At 37.7% G+C, this 27,786-nt stretch overlaps 1 protein-coding gene across 2 annotated transcripts in view; it reads right to left on the bottom strand.

Annotated features, from left to right (window-relative positions):
* The window catches only part of DSC3 (desmocollin 3), a 44,682-nt gene extending 17,131 nt beyond the window's left edge, over positions 1-27,551 (bottom strand). Inside the window, exons 1-9 of one of the 2 annotated variants that reach the window (XM_034652450.1) lie at positions 27,206-27,551; positions 16,902-16,986; positions 14,390-14,589; positions 12,674-12,793; positions 11,130-11,285; positions 9,713-9,857; positions 5,304-5,470; positions 2,538-2,672; positions 1,957-2,142 (exon numbers count right to left, since the gene is read on the bottom strand). In XM_034652450.1, the coding sequence (XP_034508341.1) occupies positions 1,957-2,142; positions 2,538-2,672; positions 5,304-5,470; positions 9,713-9,857; positions 11,130-11,285; positions 12,674-12,793; positions 14,390-14,589; positions 16,902-16,986; positions 27,206-27,271 (1,260 nt within the window). In that variant the 5' untranslated portion in view covers positions 27,272-27,551. The remainder of the gene's footprint in view (positions 1-1,956; positions 2,143-2,537; positions 2,673-5,303; positions 5,471-9,712; positions 9,858-11,129; positions 11,286-12,673; positions 12,794-14,389; positions 14,590-16,901; positions 16,987-27,205) is intronic. The other variant, XM_034652451.1, reaches the window with a different exon arrangement.
* Between the last annotated feature and the right edge of the window lie 235 nt (positions 27,552-27,786).

Here is a 27,786-nt window from a genome sequence, read left to right as displayed (position 1 = left end):
AAATTTAATTCCTAGTGTTACTTAAATTTTGTCTTCCGAAGCAAAGATAAAAACACTGAGATTTAAAAAATAATAAAAACGGGTCTTTAATGACGGACTTGAATGGGAGAGAACTGAAGAGCAGCCTTCTAATCGAGCAGCAGATACGGAGAACTCTAGAAGCTCTGAGCTTGCGTCTTTGACTTGAGCTACTGCAGTTGGCATAATCCATCCATCTCAGATCTGAAACTATTTCTTTGACTTATTTCTACAAAGAAGACAAGGTGAGGGTGAGGGGTGAGCAGAAGAGGTGTCCGGCAGAAATCTTTTACAGAACATCTGTTGGCAATCACATCAATTTTGAGGCAGATGCCTGCACTGCATAGGTGTGTCTAACTTTGGAAACTGACGCACAACAGCGCTTTTCACAAGAATTCTACACCACAGACCCTCAGCGTACCCCACTTGAGCTGCAGCTGTGGTGGACACTCCCCCATGTATGCTGACAGATTCACATCTCAAGCACACAAAGATTCAGCTCTTGACATTCAAAGTTTGCTCCAAAGCCGGAGTGTTCTCCCTCAACGAGGCACAGCCATGCCCAGAAGTGCAGGAGAGCTGAGGTACCCTGGAGGGACCTTCAACCGATGAGGCATGAGTATCAACCATGAGAGTTGATGGATAAATGCCCCAGGTAGCATTTTTAGAGGAGATAATTCTAAAGTACACTCTACATGGTTCATTCCAGGACTGAACACCAGAGGTGACTAGGTCAGTAATGCCGACGTAATTGGCTTTTCATTCTTGCCTGTTTTACTTTCCCATTTTTAATCTGGCTTCTTGGGATCCACTTTCTATATATTTCCCTTCATTGAGTTCTTTATATTGAGTTCTGCTTTCTGGAGAGTCCGAGTGAAGACTGGATTGAGGTGGGCCAATAAAGAGGAAAACAATCAGTACCATCTGCTTATTTTCTTTCCTACTATCAGTTACAAAGTTTCATTTTTCTTTAGTTGGTTTCAGTATTCAACTTGAGCAGATCATATTAGAGAAAACTGAAATAGAGGTTTGATGTTGAGAGTAATCTGGAACAAATATATTTGACTATTCACATCTGGGTAGAACTTGCTGAGGCTTATTACATAATCTCTGGAAATTTTTAGAGGAAATAATTATAAATAGCTATTTATGTATTAAAGTCTCCACCATTTTGTTGCTGGCAGGAAAGCTTCCTTTAATCAATGGATGACTCCTTTACCTGCCCATACGATAATTTTTTTTCCTGTTCTGGGTTATAAATATAAAACCAAAGGTCCTTCCCAAATAGGGCCTTTTCTGCCCTCATAACCTGGATCTTAGAATAAAACAATGCAACCAAAAATACAATATATAGGATAAAGAGTAAGTTCCTTCAGTGCTGTCTCATACAACACTCTATTTCATCCTCAACACCACCTATAAAGGATCAGATACAACTAGGCATATTCCAGAGAAAGAGAGAATGAGAAGACTATGGGCTTCTAAATTATATCATGCAAGGAATAAAGGAATCAGGAACATTAACCATAGAGAAGGTAAGTTTCAAATGAACATAGCAATCTTTTCAAAAGAATTCTATTTCTTCCATTAGAAATGGAACCCAGACCATTAGAGACAGAACCCAGACATGGGATATAAGGAGAATAATTTGGACACAGAAGTAAGGACTTCCGAGAGTCAGAGCTCTCCAAATATGGAATCAGATGTCAATGGAGATATGGATATCCTTTGAACTGAAAATGTTCAAGCATAAGCTAGGTAATAATGATGGCAACAAAATTATAGAAGAAAGACAGCATTAGATGGAAACAACTGGACTAAACAGACTAAGCTCTATTTCAACTTGTGGAGTCTTTGATCTGAAGCTATTTAGCTGATTAAACCATTAGTTGAATAGAACTTGTTAGCTCGCCAAGTTATCAATTATTATTACTGTACCTTTACCACACACAAAACACCTTCATTAGTTTCTTTGTCTGTGCTGATTTTGAAATGTCCGTTTTCATTGCCCTTCAAAATGGTAAAATTGGCTCTCCAATTGGCAGTGTTAATTAAATCCTTATCTTCTATTGGTATTCGTAAGATCTCCACATTGTATGCATTTTCCTCTACTGATGCTTCATACTGAAACAGAAAAAACTCATTAAAAACCTCTTTTATAAAGAGAACTTCTACAAAGAAAGTAAAATATTTCTTCCACTCCAAGAACACTGGTTCTTATAGTTTTTATCTGGTTTATTTGAAAGCCACAAATTACAAGGACTGTTGTTTCATTAAGGATTATCTTTGAAATGAAAGAACTACACTACAAATGAAGACAAATTTTACTTGCTTTTGTTAGGAGGAGATAATATAAATACTACTATGAATAAATAAAAGAGATTTATAGGTCGGCTGTTTAAATTTTAATTTTATTCATAAAAAATAAACATACATCAAAATATGACAGGTATTTTGTTAATTCATAAATAACAAATAACAGTTGACAATTAGAGATAGATTCGAAACTATACACTTACAGTATTTTGTTTGAAAGTAGGTGCGTTGTCATTCGAATCTTTTACTGTTATCATACAAGTTGATGTACTCATCAATCCAAAAAACTGACCATCCATGTCTTGTACTTTCATTACCAGTGAGTACTTATCTACAGTCTGAAAATGAAGCAAACATTTGATTAGTTTTGAAAACATATGCTTTGACTTACAAATGAAACCTCAATTGTACACTCTTCTGCTTGTGCATACCCATGCTTTTATTGGATTCCATATTTGTATACACTTTAAGAATCTGGTACAGAGGGAGAAGCTGAAAAACTAAACAGAGGTTAAATTACAAAAAGCTATACTTATAATTTAGACTTATAGGTAGGTATAAGTAATAAGCAGGTTGATTGGAAAAAGTTTTATGGGAGTCGTAGGGGGAGCACAAAATAAGAACATCTGAGTTTTAGAAAGAAGTTTCTTAAAGATTTAGCATCATCTGCAGTAAATTGAGCTGAAAGTCAAAGATACTGTCTAAGGCAGGTGATTCAAATCTGAGGCAGTTGCCATGAGGACAGAGAGAAAGGGTGACAGGCAAGTTCCTTGGGAGTTATCCTTTAGTAGGATGTGATGGTAGATTCTACACAAAATTTAAGAGGAAAGAAGAGTTGAGAAAGATGCTCAGCCGTCCTACTCAGACAGGCAGATGGTGTGTATCATCAACCATTGTAGCAAATGCAAGAGAGCCTGTTCTCCGCAGAAGTGAACACTAGCAAGGTTAGCAAGGAGGGCCAAAAGGAATGAGCCGTGTTTGGCATATACTGGATTTTATGCGTCTATGGGAAATCTAAGGAGAAAGGTTCAGAAGGCACTTGGATGTATGGCTCCATACTTAACGGGAGAGTTCACAGCCAGTAATACCAATCTGGGGGTCATAAGTATGTAGACGGTGGTTGAAATTATAGCAGGAATCAGATTATCTAGGAGAGGTTAAAGGATGAGAAGAGCTGAGGATATAAGGAACAGCAGCATTTCAAGCATGAGGGAAGTAAGAAGACTTAAGCTATGCACACTAAAAAGGAAAGATCAGAGAAACAGAAAAAGAACCAGGAGAAACAAGAGTTTTATTAAGTGCCAACAATAGACAGGGGCTTCAGGCAACAAGTGGATGTGTCCATTAGGAGGTCACCACTGACTTCAGTGAAGAGAGTTCTTGCAAATGGTGTGGTGGTGATGAAATGAACTCATTACTTTATGTCACAATTACCTCTTCTGCCTTTCTCTTCGGTCTTACTACCCATTAGTACTCTTTCTGTTTTGTTTTGTTTCCACTTTTCTACTTTTCCCCATTCTCAATTTCCTGCTATCTCTTCCTCCATTTTCTTATCCCCCTTCCACATTGGAAACCAACATTCCCACCCTGAAATGTTCCTCCTTTAGGCCCCATTGTCTGATACCCTGCTTTTCCTTTCTCTAAATGCACTGGATTTTTTTATTTGTTTGTTTTTATCTCCCTCATTCATTTCTTTGTTTTCTGTGTTGTTCCCATAACACACTTTGCGGTTGTTCCCCAAAAAATCCTGCTGACTTTTTTTGATCAGGAAAACAGATGGGTTTTGACCACAAATCAGTACCTTACAAGCTGTGTACCCCCGAATTACTGAATTTTTCTGAAGCCTCATTTCTCGATCTATGTGTAAAAAATGAGGGAAAATGCTCATTTTTGCTTGATTACTACATAGACTCTACCTATCCTACCTATACAAAAACACATTCACATTGCCCCTTCAAACTTACCCATTTGTTACTACCGTTCTGTGCCTTCTCACATAGTATGTCCTGACCACCCAAAAAAATAAAAATAATGACAAATAGAACCTTTATACTATTTTTGATTTCTTTTCATGGGTTCTCACTATCCCTTTCCTTTTTCTTTGGCATCAAATTCCACTGATTTCTTCTGTACATTATCTCTCCACGTCATACTGATCCCTCTATTTGTGTTAATCAAATGGAAACCACTGAAGTGTTGTAATCGAGCTCTTTAGTGCACATGAAATCGATTAATCTGCCTCAGTCAATAATTTAGGGCTCTCAGTTAAACACTGGCTGACAAAATAGACAGAGCAACAATAACAAAAATCAGAAGATTCAGTGCAGTAATTTGATTCAGGTAAATCACTCTTTTGTCACGTTGGTCCTCTATAGATTGGACAGAACACTTATCTAGTCAAACAAGGAAATTCTAAGGACCATATAATTATGTATCAAGAATTTGAACATAAAGTGCTACATACTTGACAATATGCTAGCTCTCTCATCCAAACAGTGTGACAAGTTTCATAATAATCCATCAACCTTATATCAACTAATCTGTTCCTCCTAAAAAGCACGTTATCAACAATAACTGGATAGGGATCAGTCTATGATCTAAACTCAGGAAACAAGCAAAATTAATTGTCCTACATGAGAACTGAAGCCTTTACTGAGCTGGAACCTTTACTAGCCACACACAAGACTAGAATAATAGTTAACAATAGCAACTTTCATTAGAAATCTATTTTGTTCCTAACTCCTTCTAAGCACCAACGGATCTGCATTAATCCTTTGGCTTCTCTTACCCAAGGAAATACAAGTAATATTTAAAAACATAAAACAGGTAGCAAGATCAGAAATTCTTATTGTCTTACACCTAAATAAACTAAAATAGAAAGACCTAAGATGACGGGAGAGCAAACTGCAGTAAGTGGGGTAGGGATCTCAGCCCCCAGTAACATGAGGCTCCTCAGAGTGGAAAGCTACCTCTCTGTCCAAATAAGGAGCGGCCACAGTGATGACACCCGTGCTGGGATGCACAGCGAAGATCCCCGGGGACCCTGGGCTCTGCTCCAAAATGCTATACTTCAGGCGTGTATGCATCGTGTCCGGTTCATCTCTGTCTGTGGCACAAACCACTCCCACTGTGGTACCTACATGATGGGAAAGAAAAAAAAAAAGAGTCTTTAATTTCCAGAACTGCAAAATATGTTTCAGAGTATTTACACTTGTCAAATTTTAACAATGACAGTGGCAATCTAATTTTAGGTGTGTTTCTTATCAGAGCTATTCCATCTTTAGGTAGGACCAATGAAAATGACTTCAAATTTATAACGTAAAACACGATGGTGCTGGGAATCAAGGTACGCTTTTCCTTTGTTCACCATGAAAATGTTTGATAGTAAGTTACTAAAAACTTATTTAAATGGCAATCAAGAATATTTTCAACATGGGGCGCCTGGTGGCTCAGTTGGTTAAGTGTCTGCCTTGGGCTCAGGTCATGACCTCAGGGTCCTGAGATTGAGCCCCACATGGGCTCCCTGCTCAGTGGGGAGCCTGCTTCTCCCTCTCCCTCTGCCCCCTGTCCCTGCTCCCCCTCCCCACTCATGCCCTCTCTCTCTCAAATAAATAAATAAAATCTTTTTTAAAAAAAGAATAATTTCAACATGTATTTCCACACACTTCAATAACAAACTTAGCTGGAGAGAGAAATCGTGTTTCCTAATTAAATCAAATTTTTAAATTTAATTTCTGATTAATGGATAAATCAAGACTGACTTGGGGTATAACTGTATAAATGGTCAGGTTGACGTTTCATGGTCTAATCTCCATTCTCTGATGTTTCTTACTAGTCTCTGACGTGTCTCATTCTCTTTTACCCACTTAGCATCAACGCCCCACTACCCTCAGCCCCACCTAATCTGCAGGAAGGGATTTCATACTATTCACCCTTCAGAAGGAATTTAAGTCAACTGTATCTACAACTGGAGCTATTAATACTTGTCATCTGGATGGAATGTAAGAATATTGCTCTGGTAAAGGATTACAGCTCTCAAAGCGTACAAATAGGTGGTATTGTATAATGTCAAGGACAGCATTCCAGTGCCCATGAAAACATAATGCATACATCTACTTTGCCTAAGGCCTGTATAAAAGGCTGATTTGAGGAACAACACATGGACATATACAGTCACACATATATACATACTCACACACATACACAGATTTGTTGAAATACTATATTTGAAAGAAATAAAAGCAAATTAATTCAAGAAAATGTTAGTTTTAAATAATTTTTTCACTAAAATGTCTTTAAAATTTGTATATACGTGTGTAAATAAATAAATACATATATACACATACATATATAACATTGTAGAGAATGTCCAATTACTTATTTATAAGTAATAACAAAGTTTTTGCAGTGGATCCATATGAAGACATGAAGTAATCATTTTATGATAAGAAAACAAATGCTATTCATCTATGTTTGCACAGAAAAAGAGTTTCTAATCTTTGTAAGGCAGAATATTTTCTTCCTGCAATTTTACTGACAGGACACAAACACTATTTTAATTCTCTGGATAAGAACTACTTTACTTATCACAAAAATTCTTCCTAAAATATTGACTTCAAAAGCCCTTTTCATGAGTGCTATACTTAAATATTAGCTGAGCACCCTTCGTCCAAACCTCTGTGTGTGAGTTAAGGCGAACTCAAGGAACACCTAATAGTTCAGAGTATCACAGCCCAAACTGGTCTGAACCTTCTTGTGTGAGATGTTTCAAGTGCCTTAGGCTAATTTGGGCATCAAAATATTTGCCCTTGATTCTTGTCTGTCACTATCATAGAGAACAGAATCCTCAAGAAAGACTTTGAAACCAACAATCTCTCTTTGAGAAAAAGAAAATTGTACCAGAGTCATAGTCACTGTGAAGCTAAAAATATTATAGGTCATCTAATGCAATTAACTCCTTTTACAGGTCAGGGAACTCAAAGGGACTTCTACCATTTCCCAGAGTGAATTAATAACAGACCCCCAGTCAAAAACTAGGTTCCTTAAACTCCAAACCAACAATTTTTATTTTTTTAATTGTACCATATGAGTAATAAAGAGGTTAACATCTATGACATCAAATTATCAAAGTAAAATATAAAGGGGAATAGCAACTATAAAAATCTAGTGAAGATCTAAGTAAGTACTTGAAACTTTAATGGGCAAGTTAGCAAAGTCATCCTTTATGAATGAGTCCACATTCTTTCAACTTTATTGTGAATGGTTATTTTCCATATTGTAAGTTTCAGGAGACATCATAATGCCACCTTTGAAGGGCCAACTAACCTGAACACTTTGGTTTTCCATGATCTGAATGAGTGTTTAGCACATGTGATGTGTCTCTAAAGTTACCCGTGTATTCATTCTACATTAGAAGTAGTAAAGTAGTAGTTTTAAGAAAGGAGATAATATAAAGAAGAGCTTTAAATAATTGTGTTTTCAGTAGATGTCACTTAACTCCTCCCTAAATAAAACCTAATAAAAATATAAGTATTAGTTTTAATTTTATTGTAATTCTATTCTGTATGTCCTCTCTTGGAGGTGAGAATAATGATAAACCCACAAAATGGTAAACTGAAATAAAGTATATAAACTAAACATGATTCAAAGCCTGAATAATGATTATTCGCTTTTATAATTAATTGGTATTGTGTTGACGACACCAGACTCCTGTAATATCCTATAGGTTACGCTCTGTTTGGATATGATAGGATTAAATGTATTCTGGTAAATAGATACTGGTTCGATATCTTCCCAGAATAATCTGGTCTTGGGTATAAAAAAAACCCAGTGTCTCAAAAAATGTAGACAAACATATATAACATAATACATTTTACTTTTAAAAGTTACACAAGACAAAAAAGGCAAAACTGAACTATTGGGACTTCATCAAGATAAGCTTTTGCACAGCAAAGGAAACAGTCAACAAAACCAAAAGACAACCAACGGAATGGAAGACGACATTTGCAAGTATCTTATCAGATAAAGGGCTAGTATCCAAGATGCATAAAGAAGTTATCAAACTCAACACCCAAAAAACAAATAATCCAGTCAAGAAATGGGCAGAAGACACGAACAGACATTTCTCCAAAGAAGACATACAAATGGCCAACACAGACACATAAAAAAGTACTCAATAGCACCCAGCATCAGGGAAATACAAATCAAAACCACAAGGAGATACCGCCTCACACACCAGTCGGCATTAACAAGTCAGGAAATGCAAGACATTAACAATCCTAACATTAACAAGTCAGGAAATGACAGACGTTGGCGAGGATGCAGAGAAAGGGGAGCCCTCCTACACTGTTGGTGGGAATGCCAGCTGGTGCATCCACTCTGGAAAACAGTATGTAAGTTCCTCAAAAACTTGAAAATAGAGCTACCCTATGACCCAGCAACTGAACTACTAGTTATTTACCCCAAAGACATTAATGTAGTGATCTGAAGGGGCACCTGCACCCCAATGTTTATAGCAGCAGTGTCCACAATAGCCAAACCATGGAAAGAGCCCAGATGTCCATCAACAGACAAATGGATAAAGAAGATGTGGTATATGTATACAATGGAATATTACTCAGCCATGAGAAAAAATGAAATCTTGCCATTTGTAATGACGTGAATGGAACTAAAGGGTATTATGCTAAGCAAAATAAGTCAATTCGAGAAAGACAATTATCATATGATGTCACTCATATGTGGAATTTAAGAAACAAAACAGAAGATCATAGGGAAAGAACAGAAAAAATAAAACAAGCTGAAAACAGAGAGGGAGACAAACCATAAGAGACTCTTAATCATAGGAAACAAACTGAGGGTTGCTGGAGGAGAGGGGAGTGAGGGGGTGGGGGAACTGGGTGATGTACATTAAAAAGATATGTGATATAATGAGCACTGGGTATTATATAAGATTTATGAATCACTGACCCCCACCTCCAAAACTAGTAATACATTACATTTAATTAACTGAATTTAAAATTAAAAAATAAATAAATAAATAAAAGTTCCCTTACCATAAAATATGGAAGGAAAAGGCTTTTGTGAGTCTAATAAGGATAGATTTAACTAAATGGAAGTCCTGAACTTCTTTACCTCAAAAAAGTAGCTTTGATAAAACTAAAAAGCAACAATACACTGGGAGAATATTTGCAATGTCACAAAGGTTAATATCCTTAACACGTAAAGAGCATTTTTAGCTAGATTTAAAAAACAATTGAGAGCAAGATAAACATCAAGGAAAGTAAGAGCAAAGGGAATGAACATACATCTCCTAGAAGAAAAAATACAAATGGCAAAAGAAAGCACATACAAAACAGTTCAATTAAAAAAATTATCTTACCAACTCGGCTACTTTCTGGAACTTCAAAATTATAAATAGCTTCTGTGAAAATGGGGTGGTTGTCATTTTCATCCTCCACTCTGATGGGCAGTGGAAGAGGTAAGTCTGCTGAATACCCATCCGCAGTCGAGGCATAGGCAATCAACTGGAAAACAAGAAAAAGCAGGACCGATAGTCTATTAACATAAGGTTCTAGCAAGAGAGGACACTGTGATTTACCTGCTACCTTCTTTGTAAATCTTTTTGGTAATTAAACACTTAAATTCTATTCAATTCTTTTTTTAATCATCAAAGCATCAAATGGAAAAGCACTTTCAGTGCAGTAAGAGGGATCCAGTGTTTCAGAGAAATGGCTGCACTTCAAATAAAACTCCAGAGTACGGTCATGTCAGAGACAACTCTGTTGATTAGACTCAGATTATAGTTCTTACTCTCTCCGTAATCAGAGAGCTATATTGGGGAGAACAATTAAACTCACTGCAATGGGAAAGATCCCTAGTGCATCATCTAAAGAAAGCCATGATTCTCAATCTTGCAACTAACAAGATTTTTATTGTTTTACCTCATAGATCACATATTTGTAAGAGATTTTGTAACAAAACACACTTACTAGTTTCTTGCCAATTAATCAAAGGGCAATGTAATGTCAAATAGAATGTATTTCCTTTTTTATATTTAAATTAAATCAGCCAACATATAGTATTTCTATTCAGCATGCGATTACAACACCAAGTTGAAAATTTTCTAACGAAAAGCGAAGAAATGTCATGTGGTGAACATCAGTTACGTTTGCTTACCAGCATCTCTTCCTTCTTTTAGAAAGAGAATCCCTCTTTCTTATGGAGAAATATCCCCCCCTGCACCGTAGCGATGACCACATGACCCCACAGATTTTACCATATTACACTGAAAATTTTCTGAGTTATTCTTCATTGACTATAAGCTCATTCATATCAGAAGACTGACTTATTGACTTTGTTTGGGTTTGGTCTCCCACTTTTGCTTCCTTACCTAATTCTCAGACATGGTCAGAGTATCACATAAGTGGAAGGAAGAACAAAAAAAAATTGTTTTTAATAAATAAACAACACAGAGCAGAAGAGGGTTCCAATCAATGGTGGCCATGTCCGGGAGAGAGGAAAATATAGCAGGACCAGAGAGAGAAAATATCTCATAAACAAAACCAACCCCTGGAAATGTACCGGAATTTACATCCAAATACAACTAAACCTCTTTGTTTCATTTTAGGCTTACCTAACAGAAGGTAAGATAAAGAGCAGATCAAATATTCCAAAATATTGCACTACCTATTTCCTTTGACTCTGAGAGAGAATGCAAGAAGACAGGAAAGAGTACATGGAGTATCAGAAGAAAAAGTTAAATCATTTAAAATCATGTATATCAATAAAACTCCTACATCAAAAACGTCATATTCTTCACGATCCACAGCCCGGGTACAATACAGATTTCCAGTGTCTTTTTCTATGAAAAACAAATTTAAAGGTTCTTGGTCAACTCCACGCCCACTTATTGAGTAGAAGATGGTATAGTTCTGTGCTGCATCGGACTGAACCTAAGAGGGAAAAACCATATTTGTAAACATTTTAAATTAAAATCTGTTAAAATGCTATTTTTTAAAATGTACCTTATGCATTTCTATTTTTTAATATTAAAGAGACTTTAATAAAATAATAATCACATTTATCACTTCATTGGCACACAAAACAATAAGGAGCATCTAGCGAAAGATTTTTTCAAACTTCTCAGATTTAATGAAAATAATGTTCAACATAAAGAGTAACCAAAAAAATGTAATTAAAAACAATAAACCATAATTTTCCATCTAGAGATTTGGCAAAGATAGAAAAGAACAACAGTACCCACTGTTAGCAGGAGCCAGGCCATCAGGGACTCTCACACACTGGTGAAGGGAACGCTAATGTGAGTATTTCTTAGGGAGGGGAACCAGCAAAAACTAGAGGAGTGACATATGAGAATAAACAGGGAAGACTTTTCCTGGCAGAGGAAACACAAAGTACAAAGGGACCGGGGTTAGGGTTGTGCCCGGAGTGTTCAAGGAGCAGTAAAGAGGCCACTGTGGTTAGAGCAGAGAAAGCTAGCAGGTAAGAAACATAAGTGATTCCAAAGGTGTTGACTTTTCCTTGTAGTCAGGTGGGAACCTATTAGAAAGTTTAGACAAGACTAATATATGTAATTTATATTTTAAAAAGGTAATACTTGGTGTTTTGTTAAGACTAAACGTGGGTGAGTAGGTAAGCAAAGAAGCAGGAAGACCATTTAGTTACTGCAAGAATTCATGATAGCAGTACGGGTGGTGAGAAATGCTTAGATTCTGGGTATAATTTGCAGGTATGGCCAACAGGATTTGCTGATCGGCTGGATGTGTGGTGTGAAGATGACACCATTGTCAGAGGGTGCTAATATCCCCTAATATCTATTCTGCCCATGTTCCTTTGTGTTGGAATTTATAGCTGAGTGCAAGATTGCCCAAGAGAAACACATTTCTCAGGCTCCCTTACAATTAGGTATGGCCACATGAAAAGATCGGGACAATGGGAGATGAGCAAAAGTAACATGAGCCCTAGACTGTGTCTACCTCTGTCTTCATTCCTAGGCTCAAAATCTACATGAGAGCCAAGGTTTGGCTAAATTTATTTCTAGGGTCGTACTTAGAGCAGCACCTTCCGTGGGACACAGTAGGTGCTCAATACTCGCTGCTAAATGAACGAGTAAGCTCATAAAGATCATTTAATGGCTGTAGTCTTTTTCATATTATTATTAGTTTTTTAGTGATTTTCTCATTTTACTCATTTTGCTTATACTTCATGACTATCTTCAATCAAACCTGTTTCTTTTTAAATGTCTGAAGAGTTATGAAACCTGAACAAAACAGAGACCGAGAATTAAAACACTCCCAATCAGAAAGAATGTAAAACTTACCTGTTGAAGAAACAAAGGGAACGGGCCCAGTGAATTCTCTTGCATTGAGCAGGGAATAGGAGCCCATCTCCTCTTGGAACGCCTGAGGACGGGTTCTTTAGTATCTCTTTTCCTCAGTACCTGAATTTACAGAAAGAAAATTAAATAAATAAAAGTATCACAGCCAACTTTGTTGCAAAGGAGTGGACAGTCCATCAACCTCATGAGCGAAAGGCCAGATGATAAGATCTTTTTGCGTTAGATGGGGAATAAAGAATGCATCCAGAGTTTAAAGTTTCATAAACGGAAGAACTTCATTTTGTATACCTTTCTAACACTGACCATACTTTCAGGTTAGGAAAATCATCAGTGCACTCTTAGTTCTTCCTCTTCTCTCCCACATAGAGATAGCCAACATGTCCTCTTTATAACAACTCTAAAGACAGCCTGTTCTTTCTGCTAAAACCTCACACTCTCAGGAGAACCAGAGCAAGAAAAGGCTCATTCTTCATTGCCTTAACACTCTCAGCAGCCCTCTCCAAAATGGCAGCTCTAACTGTAGGTGATTATTTAAATTTAAATTGATTGTAATTAAATAAAATATAAAGTGCCATCCTTTGGTTGCACTAGCCACGAGCCAACTGCTCATTAACCATTAATATTCAGCTACCATATGAGGCAGTGCAGATGATAGAACATTTCCATCATCACAAAAAGTTCCACTGGGCTTTTGAGTGGTTTCCATCCCATCTCATGGTGTTGCAGGGAAGCTATTTTATTTCCAGACAATTAATTAATAATTTTATTGAACATGTATTAACGTGAAAAATAGTTATTTAATTTTATCATTAATTCACTTAACATGAATTCACTGTAACCCAGTCTAAACCTTTGAACATTTTTGTGACGACCTTCACAAATGGCATTCCTCATGATGTGGAATCCAGAAGTGCAGCGAATGACAGCCAATACCATGTCATGTATCCTTTTATCCATTCTTGCACACACTTCAGGATCCCCATCCTATTTTAACATCAGAGTCACTGTGACACTTGAAATCAACCTCTTATTCACTGGAAACCACTGTTCTTAACATTAATTTAACATACACCTACTGACTACAAGATAGGTATTACTGAGGTTATAAGCACAAAAGGAATCAATTTGTGCCCTCAAGCAATTACAGATAAATTGTTTGCACAAATTAAAAAAAAATTCCAAATGCTTATAATAGAGGGGTAACAAACTGACATGGACACACAAAAGCAATTAGTTGGACTTTAGAGGTGGAGGAAGGCTTCCCAGAAGAGGTGCCATTTAGATTTAACAAAGAAAAACCCAAAGCCAATGTTTAGCCAGTGTTGGTGGGGGAGAAGGGGAAGAGAGAAAGGGAGGGAAAGCAAACTGAAGGAGGGAGTAAAGAAGAGGATAAAAACCGATTTATCCTTTTGTCCTCTTTGCAATTTTTTAAATTTTTTAAAAGTTTTTAAAAGATTTTATTTGTTTATTTGATAGAGAGAGAGCACAAGCAGGGGGAGTGGAAGAGGGAGAAGAGGCTCCCCGCTAAGCAGAGAGCCATGCATGGGGCTTGATCCCAGGGTCCTGTAATCGTGACCTGAGCCAAAGGCAGACGCTTAACCGACTGAGCCACCCAGGCACCCCCACTTTGCAATTTTTAATGAAAGTATTTAAATGAAAAGAAAAGCATGCCTGACAATATCAATGTATTTTGAATACCTTCTTCTCATGTTCCAGGAGCACCTTAATCTCTTTCTGTGTCTGTGTCTTGGTGTCAGAAAGCCATATGGTGAATGATCTTTTCTCATCGGACAACACCACAGTGCTGGCTGTGTAGACTGAGCCGTCATCTAGAACTCTGAAATCAGGGTCACGGGACTGGATGAGGTCTGCAGACCTGAGGCAGTCTTTCAAATTAACTACAAGCAAAAGTTTCCAAGTTGCAAAGTAGAAACACATGCAAAAAGAAAAAAACAAATATTGAAACAATGTATACACCTTCTTCAAAATCATGAAATGAAATAAATCAATCACTTTGCATTTACCAAATATCTTTAGTTTCTTCCTAAAAAAAAATTGTTTTTCAGTTAAAAAATAATTCTTGATTGTACACATGTATTAAGTAAGGTGTTTTTAAACTTTCATATGCTTCCAGAGGCTTCTGAAAATGATCTTCCTATCAAAGAGGCGTGTGTGCTGCAATCATGACAAAGCTGAGCTACACGCCCCCACACACAGCTGAATAAACAAACAGAAAAGTTTTCCTTAGCACTTCTGAGTCTTTTAAGATTCAGCCAGAAGTTATACACATGAGCCCAAACAGCAACAGAAGGTACGAATTTAGCAAATAGTCAAATAAGAAAAGTCTATCTTTGAAATCTTCCCACTGGCACTCCTGTTACCGCGTCCCACCAACCACCAGCTCCCCTCATGCCCACAGTTCTGTGTTCCTAGTCCTAGCTTTCCAGGGCTCCTCACTGAAACTCTGCATGTGGCTCTTCTCTCCCTGGGAGTTTTCCTCCTGGGAGTAAAAAGTAATGAACTATACATATCAACAGAAGTGGTTTGAAACTTACATCAAAAGTATCGAATTCATCTCATTCTTCAACTATCTGTTTTAACAACACCCAAACAGATATAGGAATGTGCACTTAAGTAATATATTAATGCACACTTAAGTAATCCTCTCAAAGGATTACCGTTACCCGTGTAAAACCTCGTCACTTTAATCCAAATCTGTCACAGATGGAAACACTGAATTAAAAAGAAGTGAACATCTTTAGGAACGAGGACATATTTCTCTCATCTTTACATTTTTAGCATAATGATAACTTCTCATCTATCCCCCAAAGGAACACCCCTCTCTTTTACATCTTGTTTTTTCTTCCTTCCCGAAGGAATTAAAGTGGCATTTGTTTAATAAAAACTAAAAGAGGCACTTAACCAGAAATGGGACATTTTGCTGAAAAAGTAAATTTGGGATGTCTGGGACAAGCTATATCTCTTTAAACAAAACAAAACATGATTCTTTCATCTTGTATTCCCTATATCACATGAAAAGTCCATCTGGCCAGAGCTTCCCAGCTCCTGGGGAAGTTTATAAAGTTCCCCAATTTCTCCATGTGAAAATGGCTGATTAAGTCCAGCCATCTTGTGCTGTTCCTCAATGCAGCTCTAGCATTGATTTAAAAAACTGCTCTGATTTTCTCAGCCACTTATCCATACTTCTCTAATGCTTAGAATACTAAGGTAATAAAAGGGTTACATTCTACATGTAACTTTTTTTTAAGATTGTATTTATTTATTTATTTATTGAGAGAGAGAGAGAGAAAGGGCGAACCTGTGAGTGGAGGGAGGGACAGAGAGAGAGAGGGAAAGAGGGAATCTCAAGCAGGCTCCACTCCCAGTGCAGAGACCCACGTGGGGCTGGATCTCAGGACCCTGATATTATGACCTGCACTGAAATCAAGAGTTAGATGCACGGGGCGCCTGGGTGGCACAGCGGTTAAGCGTCTGCCTTCGGCTCAGGGCGTGATCCCGGCGTTATGGGATCGAGCCCCACATCAGGCTCTTTCACTATGAGCCTGCTTCTTCCTCTCCCACTCCCCCTGCTTGTGTTCCCTCTCTCGCTGGCTGTTTCTATCTCTGTCAAATAAATAAATAAAATCTTTAAAAAAAAAAAAAAGAGTTAGATGCTTAACCAACTGAGCCCCCTACACATAACTCTTAACAAACTGTGCCCCCTACACATAATTCTTCATGTAATCTTTAAACTGTTAAAACATAAATAAATACAAAAATGGGGATTAGAACATTTGCATTGGAATCAACCACAGAATTCAATGGAGTTATAAAGAGCAATCTATATTTAAAACTATCTTGAATTGTATCTAAGTATAAATAGATTAAGGCTAATTCCAAAAGGCAAAGATGGAATAATATGCTCTTTTTAGCATAAGTAAACTAAATTGCTGTTTTAAAGACACTTGTTTTGTGGGGCGCCTGGGTGGCACAGCGGTTAAGCGTCTGCCTTCGGGCTTGGGGCGTGATCCCGGCGTTCTGGGATCGAGCCCCACATCAGGCTCCTCTGCTATGAGCCTGCTTCTTCCTCTCCCACTCCCCCTGCTTGTGTTCCCTCTCTCGCTGGCTGTCTCTATCTCTGTCGAATAAATAAATAAAATCTTTAAAAAAAACAAAATAAAATAAAGACACTTGTTTTGAAATTTCTCACCTCTGCCAACTATTTTGTCTGCCTCTAGTTTGGAAGGTATATTAAATGTCACCTTTTCGCAGGCTTCACAAGCAAAACTGAAGACCTAGAATTAAAAAAAAAAAAAAGAAAAGAAAAAGTGTTACATTAATACAGTATAGAATAAAGAACAAAGTTTCAGATAAACAATAAAAATAAATCCTTTAATCTGCTGTATAGCATAATGCCTATACGTAACAATACCACATTATATACTTAAAATTTTTGTTAAAATAATACAAATTAAATAAAGAGGGTGNGAAAAGAAAAAGGGTTACATTAATACAGTATAGAATAAAGAACAAAGTTTCAGATAAACAATAAAAATAAATCCTTTAATCTGCTGTATAGCATAATGCCTATACGTAACAATACCACATTATATACTTAAAATTTTTGTTAAAATAATACAAATTAAATAAAGAGGGTGAGAGGAAATTTTTAGAGATAATGGATACATTTATGTCATAGATTGTTTTGGTGATTTCACAGATGTATACTTATCTCCAAATTCATCAAGTCATATATGTTAAATATGTATAGCTTCTTGTATGTCAATCTTACTTCAATAAAGTGGTTTTTAAAAAAAGAATAAAAAACAAAACTATATGATTATCTCAATAGGTGCAAGTAATTGACAAAATCCAACCTCTATTTACAATTAAAAGCCGTCAACAAACTAGGAATAGAAAGGAACTTGCTCAACATGATAAAGGACGTCTCTGGAAAACTTAAAACCACCATCATACTTAATGAAGAAAGACTGAATGCTTTCCTTTGACATCAGCAACAAGACAATGATGCCCTCTCTCTCCACTTCTATTCAACATTATACAGGAGCTTCTAGACAGGGCAATTGCACATGCACACACACACACACACACACACACACAAATTAAAGGCCTCTAGACTGAAAAGGAAGGAGTAAAAAGTCTCTATTTGCAGATGATGTGATCTTGTACATAGAATATCCAAAGGAATAAAAATAATAAGTGAGTTCAGCAAGGCTGCAAGATACAAGATCAACGTACAAAAGCCGATTGTATTCCTATCTACTAGCAATAAAGAATCTGAAAATAAAAGCAAGCAACTACTTCCATTCACAATAGATGTTCCATCTTCATGGATCAGAAGATCAATTTCCAAAGCTCACCAGAGTCAATGCAATCTCTATTGAAATCCCAAAAAACTTTTTTTCAGAACTTAAAAATTAATCTTTGTAGAAATGCAAGGGACCCAAAGACCCAAATAAACTTGAAAAACACCAAAGTTGTAGGACTTACATTTCCCAATTTCAAAATTTACTACAAAGATACAATAATCCACAGAGTGGTGCTGGCATAAGGATAAACATATAGACAAATGGAATAGAACTGAAATTCTATAAATTAGCCTTTACTTTTGTGGTTAGCCAATTTTGGGCAAAGGTTTCAGAAAGTTCAAGGGAAAGAAATCGTCTTTTCACCAAAGGGTGCTGAGACAATTAAATATCCCATTAAAAAATGAATTTGTACCCTTACCTCATACCATATATAAAATTACCTCAAAATGGATCACAGACCTAAAGAACTACATTTAGAGGAAAACTGAAAATAAATCTTTATGATCTTGGATTAGGCAATGATGTCTTATAACACCAGAAGCACAAATGATAAAAGAAAAATTAATAGGACTTCATCAAATTTAAAACTTTTGCTGTTTAAAAGATACCATACCACAGAAAGTGAAATTACAACCTACAGAATGGGAGAAAACATTTTCTAATCAGATAGCAATGAAGGACATATCAAAAAATATTAAAAACTTTTAAAACTCAATAAAAAGACAAACACCGCAAAAAAAAATGGGCAAAGGATTTGAGTGACTGTTATCCAAAGAAGATATACAAGCAGTCAATTAGTGGATGAAAAGATGCCCAACATCACTGGGCACTACAGTCATGCAAACTTAAACCACAATCAGATACCCACTAGGATGGCTGAAGGAAACAAGACAGAAAAATAACAAGAGTTGCCAAAGATGTAGAAAAACTGGAACCCTCATGCATTGCTGGTGGAAACATAAAATGGTGCAGCAAATTTGGAACATAGTTTGGCAGTTTCTTAAAAAGTTAATCATATGCTTAACATATAATCTAGCAATTTCACTCCTACCCCTAAGAAGTGAAAATCTACACCCACACAAAAACTTGCACATGAATATTCACAGCAGCATTACTTTCAATAACGAAATTGGCCATCAACCTCCACACATTGGCGGTGAGAAGCTCTTCCCAATTTACAAAGTCACATAAGTAACTTCAGCAAGACAAAATTGGATAACAACAAAGAAGCATTTCACTTCTGATATAATCAAATGTAAAACAAATTCCTTCACAAAATTAAAAGACTTTAAGTCATGGTGGTAACAAACTATAAATATATATGCACGTACGATATGCACAATCATATCTTACATCAATATGTTACTGCAATATAACTGCAATGTAAGATCTTATTGTTGCTTGAATTAGTTCAGTAAAACAACTCAAAAATAGGGTCAACATTTAATAGTGTTGTTTAATTTAAATATAATAAGCAAAAAAAGTCATTTTCACAGTCATAATCAGATTGCTGTGACAATAAAGCAATAAGTTGTTTACTCTTAAAAATAATTCAACCATATTATGTATGCTCAGGTGAATATTGTCCCTCAGAATACAGTTGTCACCATGGGTGAAAAATGGTTTTATTTAATAATGCACCTATTGGTCCAACTATGTTTGAACTCTATCAAAAGAAAGTCATGTTCAATATATTTTAATCACAAATCTTTAAAAAATATTTGAAGTTAAATATGAAGTATTTAAATCAAACAGAACATACTAGAATAAATGTGTATGTACCTATCCAGATTTTTAAATTAATTTTGTAATTTTTGCTTTTTTTTTTTTTTGAAGTTTATTTTTTTTAGTAACCTCTACATCCAACAGGGGGCTTGAACTCATGACCCCGAGATCAAGAGTTTCATGCTCTTCCAACAGAGCCAGCCAGGTTCCCCATTGCTTCATTTTTTTAAATTAAAATTTACACATATGGCTTTGCTCTACTCCATTTCCATTTCTCTTCTTCAAGGAAGGGTTTTTTCTAAGTTGGCATTTAAACTTCCTCTGCAGGTTTTTGTACTTTTATTATGTATGTATGTGCCTGTAGAATATAAACTGACATTGTGTCTTTATGCATCCTTTTGCAACTTGTATTTTTCACTCAAAATATATTTAAGCTTTTTCTATAACTACACAGGTTTATTTTTGCTCATTCCCCTATGATAGTCATTTAGACTGTATTCTTGTTTTCCATTTTCTCTATTACAAATGACACTGTAATAAACAGCTTTGCAGGTGCAGAATATTAGGACAGAAATATATTACTCCAATTTGATTAACTATTACCAAGTTGCTGTCCAAAATACTAACATCAATTTATATTAATGTTGCCAGAATATTTGATTCCTCTGTTTCTCGTATCCTCTACTACAATTGGCTTTTCCAATTTTTGCCAATTCTATAACTGTCACTTTAATGTGCATTTCCTTAATTTCTAGTGAGATTAAGTATCGTTTCTTGTGTTAAGTTGCCATTTACCTTCTGTAAATTATCCATTCCTCTCATTTAATCATTTCATGTATTGTCTTTTTTTAAATTATATTTTACTTGTAGGCTTATGTAGGTTGCTTTTGTACTCTTTTAGTGGTATCTTTCTGATAAACGGTGCTTCAGTTTTAAAGTAGTCAAATTTATTAAGCATTTCCTTTAGTTTTCTTTTTAAAAGATTTTGTTTATTTATTTGAGAGAGAGCTCATGAGAGGGGTAGAAGGAGAGAATCTTCAAGCAGACACCCCCCCCTCCTGCCCCACTGAGTGTAGAGCCCAACTGGGGGCTTGTTCTCACAATTGATGAGATCACGATCTGAGCTGAAACCAAGAATTGGACGTTCAACCAAATGAGCCACCCAGGGACCCCTCCTTTAATTTTTTTAAGTAGTCAATTTCATTAAACATTTCTTCTAGCTTATACTTTGTGTATTAATATCTCCCTCTCTACCCTGTCATAAACATATTATCTGGTATTTTCTTATAAAACTTTCAAAGTTACTTCCAATGTTTTAATCTTTTACTCATACGGAATGTATTTTGTGTGTGATTCACGGAAGATATCTAATCTTATCCTTTGCCATATGGATAGACAACCATGTAGAACCATCACTGAGCTACTCTTCCCTTCTTAACTCACAGTGATAATGCTGCATACATCATATGCCTGGACCCCAAATACAGAATCTATTTCTGAGCCCTCTGCATTATTTCATCAGTATATGTGTTTATCTCTACACCAACACTATATAGTTTTAATTAATATAGCTCTATTATAAATTGTAGTACTTGTTATGGTGGCCCCAATCCCTATCATCTTCCTTTAAATTATGTTTGCTGGGGTGCCTGGGTGGTTCACTCAGTTAAGTGTGTGCCTTCGGCTCAGGTCATGATCCCAGGGTCCTGGGATCAAGCCCCACTTGGGCTCCCAGCTCAGTGGAATGCCTGCTTCTCCCTCTCCCAGTCCCCTTGCTTGGGTTTCCTCTCTTGCTGTCTCTCTCTATTAAATAAATTAATAAAATCTTTATAAATAAATAAATAAATAAATAAAGTTTGCTTTGTTCACCTCCTATTCTTTCAGAAATTCTTATGGTCAGCTGACCAATTCCATGAAAAATCTTTCTGCTTTTTATCCAGGAAACTTGCTGACTTTTACTAGTTCTAGTAGTTTGTAAAGATAGTGTAGGATCTCCCTGGTAGCTAATCCTCTAGCTGGCAAAATGGCAATCAGATTTCTTTCTTTAAATCCTTAACCTCTTTCATTATTGTTATTACATATTTTATCTGATGCATGTGCTTGTTAAGACCTCCAGTAGAATGCTGCATTGGAACAGCTATAGTGACCACTGTGGATTTGTTTCTAAACTTTAAAGAAAATGCTTTTTGTACAGTATGGTGACTAACATAATATAATAAAAAAAGTTATTATAAAAATAAATGAATAAATAAAGATAATGCTTTTACATTTCACCATTCATTAAGGGTTAGTTTCTTCCCTCCTTCCTTCCTTCCTTCCTTCCTTCCTCCCTCCCTCCCTCCCTCCCTTCCTTCCTTCCTTCCTTCTCTTCCTTCTCTTCCTTCCCTTTCTTCTCTTTTCCATTCTTTCTTTCTGTCTTTTTTCATTCATTTATTTTTGTTAGGTATGCTTCAGTATGTTATGCACTGGGCTCTGTGCTGGGCATGAAGCTTGCTTAGGATTCTCTGTCTCTCTCTCTCTCTCTGTCCCTCCCCCCACTCATGCAAGCACATGTACCCATGCTCTCTCTCAAAACAAAAAAAATAATAATAGATTTTGTAATATGAAACCATCTTTACATTCCTGAGATAAATCTTACATGGGCATAGCTTTTTAAATATGTTATTGGTTTGGTTTGCTGCCATTTATTTTAGTGTTTCAAATATATGTCTGTAAGTGAGATCTGTCCACTACTCTTCAATATCATACAATCCTTATAAAATGAGTTAAAGACAATTCCACTTTTTTCTGTTCTTTGAGACAATTTATATAGGAGAGAAATTATCTGTTCCATATAATTATGCAAGAATTTACCTACCACAGTTCTGGGCTTGATGGATATATGAAGGTTTCTGTGTGTCAAGACATTTTGACTTCTAATTCAATATCTTTAATGGTTTTAAGTCTATTTAGGTTTTGTAGACCTCCTTGAGCCAGTTGGTAATTTGTATTTTGTAGGGAACTGCTCATTCTGTCTGTTTTCAAATTAACTGAAGTAATACATTAATATTATTATCTGTTTATCTAAAACATCTGTCCTCTCTATGAATATGCCTCTTTTTATTTCTAATATTGCTTTATCTGCACCTTCTCTATTTCTTACTTGCTCAACCATAGCAGGGTTTATGTACACTTTCAAAGAATTGCTTTTAGTTTTGTTGATCCTCTGCACTGCTCATTTCTTTTAATGTCCTTTGTAAGATATAAATACAAAAGGCTTTATATATACATATAACATATATATGTGTATTTTAAAAAATAATAAAATGAACACTAGGGTGCTCACCTTCAAAGTTAAGAAATAAAATATTACTACTATTTTCAAAGTTTTTATATACCTCTCTCCTCAGGTGCATTTTCTTCCTTCCCACAACCCCTAAAACTAATGGATAATTTTTGCGCTAATCATTTACTTCCCTGCCTCTGCTTAATTTTACCTCATGTCTATGTGTCCTTAAAGAAGATACAGGTTTATTTTGCCAATTTTGGCTTTTACATATACGCAGTCTTTGCACAAATTATGTTTGTGAAATTTATCCATGCTGAGCATACAGCAATAGTTCATTCATTTTCATTGTTATATAGTACATCATTAGAAATAATGCACAATTAATTTATTAATATAATTTTTGAAAGGGAACATATTCATATATAGATTTCAGTTATGTCATGCTTCTTGAAAGCATAATTTATTATTCTATTTGTAGAGATTGGCTATATTATTGAAAATAAAATAAAAATGTAAAGGCACCATTAGATTAACAAAGGTGAATTAATGACCTTTAAAGATTATTTTAAAAATAACTTTTGTATAGAAGAATGCCCAATAAAAAAAACAACATCCAAAAATAATATTAAGGTTAATGAATTATGGATTGGCTATTTTAGTTATAAAAGACTTTCTTTGAATGGAAAATCCTCCAGGTCAACTTTAAATATCTGATTTATAAAGCCTAGACCTGTAGGACTTTAAATTAAAATGTAGCAAATTGAGTTTTAGAAAATAACATAAAGTATTGTCCATGTGGTCTGGGAAAAACTAATTACTTTATTTCATTTTACAGTATTATTCAAATTTTATTAATTGTGTGATAGAAAGCTTATCATTACAAATAATTAAATTCTGATAAGAAAATCTAATGCCAAAAGGAGAGTGAAAATGAGAGGGGTTATCTGAAATTGTTTTACTTTTCTCTTGTGTACAGTTTTACTGTGAATACACACATAGGCTTTCTAAAATGGCATCCTTTTTCAACAGAGGGAAAAAAAGCTAAACAATGGAAATTTATGGAAAGTTTGAAAAAGAAAGAGGTTCTTCTTACCTGAGCACAATAGTTATGAAATTTTAAATCTGACATTTCTCCTATAGACACTTGCCTTCTGCAAAATGGAAATACCTTTCAAACTCTTACCAGCTCAAAGGTAAATAAAAAGACTGAACTTTCTGTACTCTCAATACTTAAATCGTGCTAATTAGTTTCTTTCTAGCCAAACTCTTTGTAAGGCAGGAATCCTAGTTAAATGGAAAGCATGATTAACCGCAGAAGGCCACGGATTCCATATATGGAATGCTAACTGCTAAGGGGATTACAGCAGGACCAAAAAATGTGCATAGGTTTACATGTATTTAGTGCTTCAGAAGGTGTTTCAGGATCTAGCTGGATCTCAACACAAACATCAGCAATCTCCTTTTTAAAGGCTAGCGGATAATGCACCCATCAAATGTACACCAAAACTCTGACTTTCTTAGGATCCTGGTTATAAAATAAACTAGTTCTCATTTGTTTGCCTCAGCCTTTTTGTCACTGATGCAAAAATTAATAGAAATTATTGTACTCTTATTTTGAAAAGACGAATATGTCAAATGTAACAACAACAACAAAAAGTCTGCTAAAGGAATCACATTATTCTTGTTAATTAATGCTATAAAATCTGAAAAGATAGAATGCCCATTTGTCAGCATAGGGGCAGGCAGGATTCACATCCTCCAAGGGCAAGCAGTATGTTATGCTAGAAAGGAAAACAGTATTGTAATTCCTTCTGAAGAGTTCTTTTAGCAAAATGAAAGATTCACTGTGCCCAAGAACATACTATTTAAAATATATAATAGATAACAACTCCCAAAGTGGTTTTGGTATGGTGAACAACAGTAAACACATAGTTGAAAGGCGCTGTTATTTGTAATGTGGCAGGACAGCTGAGCAACTGAGCTAATGCAAATTTGTTTTCAATTTTTGTTACATTCAGAGAAGAAACATTTTAAGAGACATTCAGCACTTTCAACAGCAGGGGATGGTCTGATATGTTTACTTTCTAGTCCCCACCCCACCCCTCTGCTCTTTTCTTTTTTTCTTTTTCTTCTCTTTTCTTTGTGTGTTGGGATCATTAGGAATTTATTTTGTGGCAGTAGTTTAGAGTGTACGGAGGACAGAGAGCTCTGAAAAGGATGCAGATGCAGGAGAAGGGTGCAAATGGGAAGGTGACTCAGCTTATGGGACAGCTGAGTGGGAAGGCTAACCTGTTAAAAGTCTCAGTTTTGTGTTAAAGACTGGCTTTGAAAAGCTCTCACTTCAAACAAGGAATTGTTTTTGAGAGATCCATTAAAGTATCTATAAAATGAAAACTGTGTCTCTAAAGTGTTATGCCATTAATACTATACTGGGAAAGTTGAGAGTCCTATGAGGCAAAGGGAAATACAAACAGTAGATGGTCAATAGAGGTCTTCATTTACCCATCAGGGCAGCAACTGAAGGGATGTGTGCACTGGGGATTCTGAATGAAAGAAATTATTCTATGTACACTCTCCAGTACTCAAGTCTCCAGATATCCCATTTAGTCTAAACTTTAGGAAATTCTTTTTTGAAATAATCCTAAACAAGTACGTCAAATACTAGAGCTGACACGATCTCCATTTGGACTAACACGCACTTTCTTGCCTTGCCACACCCCAACACCTGCAGCACCATTCCTGTCACCGCGACAATTGCTTGAATTTCACACCCTTCCCTCCAGCGAATACACGGGAGATCTTGGGAGCACGACACCTAGGCAGTTTCTACTCCCCATTCTCCAATCCCTTTCGCAGAGAAAACTCAGAACACTAAATCCATGCTTTTAAACATAAAAACTGGAAACTCTTCCAAATTTATCACAAAAGAGCACACTTGGAGGCCAGTTCCCATTTGTAAAGAGTCACTTCATCAGCTCATTTTGTTGGAACAGCTGCCTTACAGATCAACGCCCTCATTTGTACAATTCATTGTCCATAAACATATCTTAGATCATACATACCAACCCAATATTTATAACTCGCTGATTCAAAGAGAAGACAAAGCTTTGATCCATCCACTAGCCCCGCTTGGAGGCAGAGAAATACGTGTAGCCAGAGCCGACCTATGTCGAGTTAGTCAGGTCCTCCCCGCACCGGACCCCCAAACCCATCCTTGGATGCCGGGATGCGGGTCTGCGGCTCCTCTCCACAGCGCTTCTGGAGCGCAACCCGGGTCTAGACTGCGCCGTCAGAGTTCCAGATTTTTCGTTGCGTGTCTCCCAAATTCTCGGAGAACTGTCCCTAATTTCCTCTCCAGGCGAATCTCATCCTGAGTGACGGGCTTCCAGGACACAGAAGACCCGAAGCTGGGCTCCGGGCTTGCGCAGTCCTTCCCGGAGCGGGACAAAGTACCACCCAAATCCACGCCTATCCCACCCCTCCACCCACCCGGACTCTATCCTCTCTGCTCCACCCCAACAGCCCCCCTCTCCCGCTTCACACTACCGACCCCAACTCCAGTCGGGATCCAGCCTTCCCACGCCCTTGCGCCTCAGGCACACTGCGCCCCGGGCCAGGGGACTCCTGGGTGAGCTCTGAATGATCTTTCACAGAAGCAAAATCTAGAAGCCGGTGTTCAGAGTTAATTCCACGCGGAGACCCTGGGGTACCACTCCAAGCCCCTCCACTCACTAACGTCCCCATTCCAGGCGACCCTGGGGTGGGGCAGCCTCTTCAACCTCCCCTCACGTCTGCTTTACTCACTCAGGGATCCTGAAATACCCGACCAAGTACGGTTCGTCCCTCTCCACCGAGACATGCCCCAATCATCGCCGCTAGCCCCGGGAGCCAGGTGAAGACGGCCAGCCCCAGGCGTCCGCGAAGGCCCGGGGCCGCGCAGCCACGCCGGAGCGCCACTCGTAATTCAAACAGTCGGACGCGATGTCCCAAACAAAACTCAGTCCCGAGTCGTCCCTCCAAGGTTCGTTTTCTGCTCTCACCCGTCCGGGCCCAAATTTGCCTTGTCCTGCCCGGGAGGACTGAGCGGGGCCGTCAGCTCTCTGTCCGCTTCACCCCGGTTCCGCTTTCCCCGCGGGACCAGGGCGGGTGCAGCCCTTCCCCATCCCGGTTCCCGCCCGGGCTCCCACTCACCGCGACGGTCAGCAGAAGCCTGCAGAGGGCTCCGCGCAGGGGAATCCGAAGCTCGGCGGTGGCCATCGGGGCGCAGGCCGGAGGGGGGGGGGACGCGCGCGCCGGGCGGGAGGCCGGAGGCGAGAGCCCACGGAGGTGCAGCGGCGCGCGCGGTGCGGGCGTGCTTCGCTGCCACTCCTCTTTAAGTCTCCTTGGCCTCTGTCGGGCTCGCCTGCCCGGGAGCGCGTTCGCTCCTGAAACGGGATTGGACCCAGGAGACGCCGAGCCGCCCCTCCTGGTTATTTCTCAAGTTTTATCACGCGGGGAGCTGGGGAGCTGCCCTAGCCTGCCTCTCCGCTCCCCCGGGGCCGCGCCGAGCGCTGGCTCGCGCGAAAGCGGTCCCAGCCCCACCCTCTGCCGGCTTTCCCACGCCCCTCCTCTGCCCCGCGGCGCTCCCACTCCGCCCTCGGTCCGCCGGGCCGGGCCTCCCAGATTGTCCCGGGGCTTACCCCTTACCTGCGCTGCGTGCGCATTCCCGCTGCAGGACCCAAGTCCGCCTGCAGGGAACCCTGTCCCAGCACGGGCGCTCCGGGGTGCCAGGA

This window comes from Ailuropoda melanoleuca, unplaced genomic scaffold (genome assembly GCF_002007445.2).
Source record: "Ailuropoda melanoleuca isolate Jingjing unplaced genomic scaffold, ASM200744v2 unplaced-scaffold6034, whole genome shotgun sequence".
NCBI lineage: Eukaryota > Metazoa > Chordata > Mammalia > Carnivora > Ursidae > Ailuropoda > Ailuropoda melanoleuca.
This window is presented reverse-complemented; position numbering and strand designations above follow the sequence as displayed.